We start from the raw sequence: 8,969 nt of genomic DNA, 5'->3' as shown, positions 1-8,969 counted from the left end.
GCCACAAAATCACAGGATTCCTAAAGTGTGAGAAAGTACAGTTACAAAGTTTGAAAATGACCACAATCTACTCAGGATTGATGTGCTATTGAACAATATTACTAATGGAGTTTAAGATCTTTCCATGTCTACAGCTTTAAGGCTGCCTCAAAGCCGAACACTTAAATGTCTATACACGTTAATCCCTTTTTTTAACCAAAGAGGAAGGCTACCACTAGAATTCCACCCTTTTTCTGAAAAGTTGTGCTTTTTTTTAACATTTCTGTTCACTGGAGAGTTAATTATCTAACCAGGGGGACTGTCCAGGACAGTGTTTGATTTAAAAGGCTCGAGGCTTTAGGTGCTCAATTAAGTAGCTATCGGTCTCAGACTGGACTATAATGGGCTCTTTTCTCTTTAACTCAAGCAACAGGGAGATATACCCCAGGTCAGGCTAATTAAAGCCAGGGGAGTCTTTAATTGTGATGACAGAATCGGTTTCAGTTTCCTTTCTTTGGGTCCTCAGTCCAAGAAGGTCGTTAATATTTCAGCATTTGGGCAATGCAATCAATCACAAACATCAAGAGATTCCTTATATGGGGAAAAGGGAGAAATCCCACCAAACCTCCACACTTTAAAGGTGCTCTGCTCCTAGGAAAAACACCTTGAAGTGCCAGTACCGTTTGCCAGCTCCAGTTCTCCTTGCTGACAGAAGAGAGATGGAGAGCAAGTTGTATTTTTAGTTCAGTAATAATACTTAGCATCTTTCCCTAACTTCAATGACCAATAGGTGGGTCTATTTTCCACTGCATTATTACTTCAAGCAAAATACATGCAATACTAGCGTTACCTGGCTGTTTTCTTAACTGCTTTCAGGCAAGGAGAGGTGCGTTTCTAAGAGTGTGGCTGAAAGGTATACATTTGTACCTGCAAGTAAATATCAGCAACCTATCTAGGAGAAAAATGCACATCCACAGCTACTGATACAGATGCAATTGGTTTTCCAGCAGGTTCCTATATTTAATCTAAATTCTGCACCAGCTATATTAAATGTAACAAAGAAATGCAACCCAGAAATTATGCCTGGAGCCAAGTCCATTAAAGATACTTCGGAATAACTAGAGACCAAGCACCTTAAAAGCACCAGAAGCTATTGATACATAAGAGGGGGGTTGTGAATAATCGCAACTGCTGCGTTATAGAGGGGAGGGAAGAAAAAAAAAAAAATCAGCCAAATTACGCTTGGTTAATTCAGAGTAACAGATCTGCCCCCAAGTGAATTGGAGGCCTTGAATTAATTCTGTTATGACAAATCAAGATAAACGTTCCCCCTAAATTGCATGCGATTTAATTAATTTTTGAGATCCTCGGATTTTTTTTTTCCTAGCTAATAGTTCACATGCTCCTGTGCTGTCATTGTGCTTGAGTGGGCAGACTTCAAAGTGATATTAAATAACCAACTATTAGATTTACCTAGCACGTCCTATTGGAAAAGTGCCATTTAATTACCTAGCCTGTTCAATTAAAGGGACAGCATTCTCTGAATATAGCAGCTTGCTGTTGATTACCAGGGAAATGAACTCGCTGGCTGGCGGCGCCTCCGATCCTAACGCTACCCCCTCCCCAAACACACCCTCCGCCACCCACCAGCACCGGTCCCCCCCCCCTCCCCGCGCCGCCCCGGGCCCCCACCCCCGGCCGCGCGGGGCTCACTGCGGCTGCGGGCGCCACGTGAACCGCCAGAGCAGAGCCCAGGGACGGAAAATGCGACCCACTCGTCCAGCTCCCGCCCTGCGCTCGCCCCCTCGCGGGCCCGAGGCAGCGGCCGGGCGCCTCCACCGCGGCCTTGGGCGCCACCGGCCCCCAGCCTGGCCCCCGCCCGGCCGAGCAAGCGAGCTGCACGCCGAGAACCGCCGACCGGGCTTCCGGCGCGTTTCCTCGCCTCACCGGACCTGCAGCCCCACCCGTCGATCTCCCCGAACTTCCTCCTCTCGCTGCACTTTCCGCGCCAGTCTTCGAGCCGGAGGTGGGGGTAGAGAAGGAGGACTCGAAGAAAGAGAATCAGAGTTTCTGAAGCTACTTGGTGGCGCTGGGATTGAGCTGGGGGTTCCGGAACTGGGGGGCAGTGGTGTCGGGGGGGAGCGCTGCTAAGGTTCGCTTGCTTTTGTAATTTTGTAAGGTGGCCGGGCCTGGCCGGCGTTGGCCCCTTTAAGACCCACCCTCCCCTTCCTCTCCCTTCACCCCTCCTCGTCTTTCCCTCTCTCTCTTAGAGGCCAATTTTGTTAATTAAATGTTTTGTTTGCGACGCAGCTCTCATTCATTGCGGACACGTCATTCGGAGCAGATCTAAGCCAGAGACCAGATCTCATTAGATAAAGCCCATCAGAACTAAGAAAATGGAGGAGCCACTAATTAAAGCTTTTAATTGTGCGGATTCGCTGCAGCAAGGCTTTATCTGAAATCTTGGGAGGGAGAAGAGGCAGAAGTTCAGTTCTGCCCAATCGACACTTGGTCGTGCAGGGGTAAAGGACTAGGGGAAAGCGGCACCCTCCTCCCCCAACCCTCTCCTCCCCGGGCCTCTCCCTGCTCTCCTGAAGCTTTTTAGTCAGATCTTGGTTGTTTTCAAAAAAAAAGAAAAAAACCACAACCTCAAAGTCAGACAGTTTAAAAGCCCCTTAATAAATCGCTCTGTGGTCCCAGCTGGGGCCATAGAGCCGAAGAGTCCCCTTCACCTGGTGGCCGCCGAGCGGATTAGTCCTGCTCCTCAGCGGCACTGCAGAGTTGAAAGCGCCTTCAACAAGTGGACAGAGGGGAGGCTGGGGAGGGAGTAGCTGAGAGGGAAAGGAACACGCGCCTCCCCAACTTCCCACCCTGTTGGCATCTTGGTGGGCAGAAGGAAAGAACAGAACACTTAAGTAAGTCTTAGGAGATCCCTTAAAAATGGGGAGTGGGGGGGCAGGGGGAGGATGCTGCTGCTGAGCTCTGAGCAGAGTGAGGAAAGGATCAATTTGGTACTGAGCTAGAACACATCTCTCCAGGACAAATCTAAGGTTCTCAGGGTATCCTCTAGTTCACCAGCAATGGTTCCAGTTTTCAGTAAGGAAAAAAGAAAGTAAAGGAGAATATGGACCCAATTAATCAAAGCTTGGAGTTGGGCACACATCCTTCCTTTCTCCATTAAGCCACGAGAAAAACACCAAATGGGCACTGATATTTGTTCCCAAGAATAAGGAAAGAAATGGAAGTGATTCCCAGGAAGCCACTTGCCTAAACTTGTCCCGAGGGAATGCAAGTGGACCCATCTTCTTTTTAATTAACGGTAATCAGAATGTTTTCTGAAGGTACATGGAGAAGAGATGAATCTGTACCATTCACTGCTTCTGAACAGCACTGTCAGTTTTTCCCTTTAAGCCACCCTCCTTACCAGTTTTCCTCTCCATTTAATTACAATACTGTCAAAGCTCATGGCATTGCTTGCAAGGAGGATAAGAAAGCATTACACCCATGCTCCTGCTGGTTTTCCAACACTTCTAAAAGAACACTTTATGAAATTAATGCTGCCCTCTTAATTTAAAAATAAAAGCCGGCTCCCTTCCTGTATCTATATATAAATTTTTTAACTTGGCTGATTGAGGAGGCCAATACTGCATTACTGGAAAACCAAATGTCACCTTATTCCATCATTTTACACTAATGATATCGCTACAATAAACATAGCCATACTACTCAGCTCCGAATTGCACTGGGGTCTTTTGCAGTTTTAGACCCAGAGTGAGGGAATCACAATAGAGCTAAATTTCAAAAAAATACCTCATCTATTGATTAACCCACATTGAAGAAAGAGCAAAAATGTTCTAATCTCTATAAAGAAAACGGTTTAGAGAAGAAATTTAAATAGAACGCAATTTTTTAAAGTGAGCGTATTCTAATATCAACGGTCTGGGCGTGGGTTTTTTTTTTTAATTACTGGATGTTGAAACAGAACACCTCCTAGAAGCATTCATGTGCATCAGTCTATCAAACCATTTACTCAAATTAAATGTGTAATCCTTCAAATGCCTCCTTTCAAATTAATGAGTTTAAGTAGCTTGAGTTCACCTGAAAAGATCCTATAGGCACCTGACCTCCTGAATTCTTTCCATTAATTGCACTGAAACTTGTTGGAAAAGGCTGCTTACACAGGCATATGAATGTTCGTATACATTGCTTTAAAATGCAAGATTAGTATAATTCTATAGCCTCTTTTCCTAAATCTCTTTTGGGGATCAAGGGCAGTGATACAAATAACAACAACAAAAAACCCAAAATCTGAACATTCCTCAATTGAAAGCACTGCAAAATTTTACATCACAAACCACACACTGAGTATTTCGAGCCTCCAAGTAACAGTACAAAAAGAGAAACATTACCATTAAGTTTTTTTTTTCTTGTTTGGGTTCCTTTGCTACAAGAAAAATGACAAGTCTTTAAACTGATAGGTAACCAGCAGTTTTCACAAGGGTCATAAAGAATGAGTCAGTTTTCTACTTAAGAAAGTTTAAGGTGCTTATGTAAATATCATGATCAGCCATCACCATCCGCAAATCATTTCTCACTAACCACACAAAATTTTAAGTCAATCTTTTGTCTCCGAGTTCCTATGTGGGCCCCTACCTTGCTTTAAGAAAGCAGCTTAACTCCAACTAGAAATGTTTATTTTTAGTGGAGGGTCCAACTGGGGCTGACCACTTGAAACCCTGGTCCTGAGAGAGCGCAACCTTGGCACACCTAGCGGCCCAGTCCCACCAGAGGTGCAGTTTTAAGTTAGTGTGGCCTTCGCCTTTAAAAATTGGAAGACTAACACATGCTTCTTTAACCCCTTAAATTTCAGACAGCCAGGTTTTTGAGGTGTATTCTCAGAGGTGCCCTGTTCCTTTCCTTAAAAATCCTTGGTAATCTTTGGCCTTGCTACTACTCTGCCCGCCAATGTTGGGGAAAAGGCAGCCAAGTCTTACCTAATGTAGTCATTTCTGCAAAGAATCATGCCGCTCTTGGTGTAACAGGACGTGCCGATGTCGCCCAGCTGTGCCTGGCAGCAGGAGCACTTGAGGCACCGGCTATGCCAGTAGCTGTCCATGGCATAGAGCAGAAAGCGGTCCGCAATCTTGCCCCCGCAGCCTGCGCACCGCTTCCAAGAGAGGGAGCCGGCCGTCACCGGGGGCGGCTGGGAGCTGCTGCCCGGATTCACCATGGTCTGCAGAGGGCGGGAAGCGGACAGGGAGAGACAGACAAAACAGGGGCGATGCAAAAGTTAGTAATCTCCGTGCTAGAGAGCGAACCCGTTCCCGCCCCCCGCCCCCCCCAGAGCTGCTGGAAGGAAGCAGCAGAGCAAGGGCGGGAAGAAGGATGACGGGGAGAGGGAAGGAGGGAGTCTTGCCGGCAGCAGCCGCCTGTTTACTTTTCTCAAGCTTTGTTCTGGGGCCACGAGCTCCTCTCAACTTTCCAGCGCTCGCCGCCGCTGACAATTTCAGCTTGGGTACTGTCAAAACTCCGAGAGCCAGGCTCCGCGGCGCGCTCCACCCCTCACGGCGCCTCCTCCCGGCCCCCGCCTCCGCCCACCGCCCCCTCCTCCCCTCCTCCGCAGCCCGCCTCCAGCAAATGAGGGTCAAACCCACCCACCGCCGCGCCCGGCCCCTCCCCGGGCCCCGCCGAGCCCAGAGCGCTCGCCGAGGGGAGTGGGGAGGCGGCGGCCCCCGCCGGAGCCACGTTCCCTCCCGAGCTCTGCCCCGGGAAGTGCAGCTGCAGTTCACAAGTTGGAAATAGTTCGGCTTTCTGAAAGGGAAGGAGGGAGGAACCAGCAGAGGGGAGATGGAGACCGTGATGGTGGGAGGGAAGGCGAAGAGACGGTGTGTGTGTTGGGGGGGCGGGGGGGGTGCGGTGTGTAAAGTTGCGAAACTGGTTTTTCGTATTTTAAACAGCACCTTTCACATGCCATTGTGGTGACCGCCATCTCCCATTATTGTTCCAAATCTCATTTCATTTTGAAGATCAATCAGTGTTTTCCCTGGGTTTTCAGGACACAGGCAAGAATAATAGATCATTGAACTTTAGGATGCCTGTTAACTTCCTATACAAACACTCTCCACTTTGGTCTCACTAATCTGCCCTTGATCAGCAATTTAAATGCTAAAGCTTTGTTCCTCCAAAGGGGCGGGGGGAGCCAGGGGTACGTTACAGATAATATGCGAGAAGGAACTGTTAAAGGATGCACAAGTTATCTCCGAGCCAAGTCCTGCTGTCACCAAAAACTGCTTTTAAAAATTCCCCACTCTTTCTAATGAATGTCACGAGAGAAGCAACTGGGGTATAATATAGGAATCAATTTATAAAGCTTAGCCTAAACCGATTAATTTGTTGCCTCCAATCCTGAGTCCAATAAAGTCCTCGTGTTCCTCCAGTCACTTATTCTATAAAAAGATCAAGTTATTTACTGCCAATTAAGCAGCCTGTTTTGCCTTTGTCCTCTGTAAGCCGAGAGTGTGGGCTCCCCTCGAGGCTCCCGGCTATCTGCTCAAGACATTCAGCTGATACCTCAGAAGGGAGAGGGCGAACTTTGCCTGTCCCCAGCCCAACTTGGCTACTGCAGGAGAAAAAAAAAAAAAATGAGGGGAAGGGAACGAAACAAGGACTCGGGTTCCTTAAATAGGCCGATTTTAAACACATTTCCTCCGAAAGAGTCCCGGAACGTGTGTCCAGTGACCGCACAATAAACCAGAATAAGAACTGCACCAATTAAGCTGTAACAAAACCCTGAGACTTTGGAAACAGGACCACTCTAAAACCCATTAGCATTGCATTTATCCGAATGCATCATACCTTTATGTAAATTGATTTATCTGATGCATTTACTCGAGGAATTGCTTTTTGTTACAATTTGCCCTAACCCAAATGAATCTGCATTTCCTGCCCTAGGTCTTTAAACAACCCCCCCCCCCCGTTTTAATCGCTCCGAATTCCTTTTTAAAAGAGAGGGAGGGAGGAGATTCCAAGCTCTTCCCCGCCCCCATCTTTGGTGAGAGGTAAATATATATGTATTTTTTTTAAAGGAAACACTACACTGAGAAAAGCATCCAGTAACCCCATTAGCTAAAGCTCTTAAGGACAAGCAATACCTTAATGCTGATTAAATCTAAAAGAGATGAATCAAGAGGACTGACCAGAAACTGACTCCCCTGATAACTAAGGACGGGCCCTCATCAAGTTTCATTTAGAGTTGGGGGGAAAAAAAGAAAGCTTTTAAGTTAAATAGGCTTATACTCTAGTAATTACATAGCCAAGCAATTTAGGTCCTGGGATAGTCAGTGAAATAGAAAGCAGAACTGGCAGCTAGAGGCAAAATCTGCCCCCCTTTAACAACGTCTCTGGTGTTTTTTAATGGAGACCAAGGGAGGGACAAACGTAGCGCTGGCAATTTGTAGTACAAAAATGGATGCTTAATTCATGTCTTGATTTTAATTAGGTGATTCACCGGATTTCTTCTGGATTGGAACAAAAGACTTATAAGCCAAGAGGAATTTTTTAAAAGAACTAGCAATACCCAATCTTGCTCACTTAGATCCTTTCTGCCACTGTTTCAAAAATAGTGTGTGTGTGGGGGGGGGGTGGAGTGGAGGGTCGTGACTATTTCCCCCACACTACTTCTCAGACTTAAACCCTTATAGCACCTCTCCAGCCTTTCCCTTCGGAACAGAAAATATACCCACCCCCCCTTCAAGGTCTCCAACAGCCCCATCTCCAAGAAGAACCCTTTTGTAAGCAGGAACCGCTACAAAGCTGGCGGCCCGGGGCTGTCCTCCGTGCTAGCTCGCAGGCCGGCCTCGGTAGTTTCAGACTCGCGCATTATCTAAGCCGACGTATTGTTTACTTGCAATTTGGGACGGTCAAGGGAAGGAAGCCAAAGAAAACAGCCCCGGCCCAAATCGGCCCTCTCCTCTTTCTCCCCCCTCCCTGTCCGCGGCTCCCCAGCCGTCCCCTTACCTGCTTTTCCCCTATATTGCAATATTGCGAGAGGCGACGGCGGCGAAATGCGAGCGAAGCCGCTCGGCTTCCAAGGAAGGGGCGCCTCGGCTGGCGGAGCTGGAGGGAGGGGGGATGTTCTCGCAGAAGCAGGAAAGGGGAGGAGGGGGCTAAGGGCCGCTTTTTTTTTTTTTTTTCAAACGCGCAGCTCTGGGGCTGGGTTGGGGGGACCCGCGTAAGTGGCGGGCGGCGGGGAGCAGAAGTGTCAGTCTCGGTTCTCGCCGTTCTCCTCCGCCTCCGGCTCCGCGCGAGCAGCTGCAGGAGCCCTCGGCCCGCGCAGCGCGGCGCAGCGGCAGCAACTGCTGCAATCGCTGCTGCAAGTTTGGCAATGTGGCTTCACTTTGTATATTCCCCCGCCCGGCGGCCCCCGCCCCGCCCGCGCTCCTCCTCCTCCTCCTCCGCCTGCCTCCCTCCCGCGCGCCCGCCCGCTCGCTCGGGGCTGCTGGCGGCGGCAGCGGCTCGGCCGAGCTTCCTGCACCTCCAGCCGGGGAGCGGCCGCAGACACAACAGCCCCGGGAGCGGTGGCGGCGGCGGCGGCCGGGGGCCGAGTGCGCCCGGGAGGCGGGGAGCTGTGGCCGGCGGGGCCCGGCGCGCCGGAGCCTGCGCCGCTGCCGGGGCTGCTGCTGCCCGGCTCGGAGGCGGCGGCGGCGGCGCTGGCCTCTAGCCGGCTCGCTCGCTCCCTCCGCGGCTCTTACACATGTGTTACTGACAGAGCAAAATCCCAACTACTCCCCGGCTCTGCCGCCGACGTCAGCGACCCTCAGCCACTGGGCGGCCGGATTGTTCAGGCGGAATAATAAAACCTGCCAATCCGGGCAAGGACAAAGGGATGACTGAAACAAGACTCCGGGGGCGGGGGAGAGAGCCAGGCGGAGGAGCGGGTCGAGGCTGGAGCGGGGAAGGGCCGGAATCAGGTGGGGAGAAGTCACCCGGGC

At 49.7% G+C, this 8,969-nt stretch overlaps 1 protein-coding gene across 2 annotated transcripts in view; it reads right to left on the bottom strand.

Moving 5' to 3' along the window:
• LMO4 (LIM domain only 4) overlaps positions 1-8,736 on the bottom strand; it is a 17,322-nt gene extending 8,586 nt beyond the window's left edge. Inside the window, exons 1-2 of one of the 2 annotated variants that reach the window (XM_055402479.2) lie at positions 7,996-8,736; positions 4,974-5,212 (exon numbers count right to left, since the gene is read on the bottom strand). In XM_055402479.2, coding sequence (XP_055258454.1) covers positions 4,974-5,209 — 236 coding nt within the window. In that variant the 5' untranslated portion in view covers positions 5,210-5,212; positions 7,996-8,736. Of the gene's footprint in view, positions 1-4,973; positions 5,213-5,416; positions 5,558-7,995 lie in introns of those variants that run through there. The other variant, XM_055402480.2, reaches the window with a different exon arrangement.
• Positions 8,737-8,969: the final 233 nt, after the last annotated feature.

The sequence above is a fragment of the Moschus berezovskii genome, chromosome 4, assembly GCF_049115385.1.
Source record: "Moschus berezovskii isolate FMDL1 chromosome 4, NW_MosBer_1.0, whole genome shotgun sequence".
NCBI classification, from domain to species: domain Eukaryota; kingdom Metazoa; phylum Chordata; class Mammalia; order Artiodactyla; family Moschidae; genus Moschus; species Moschus berezovskii.
This window is presented reverse-complemented; position numbering and strand designations above follow the sequence as displayed.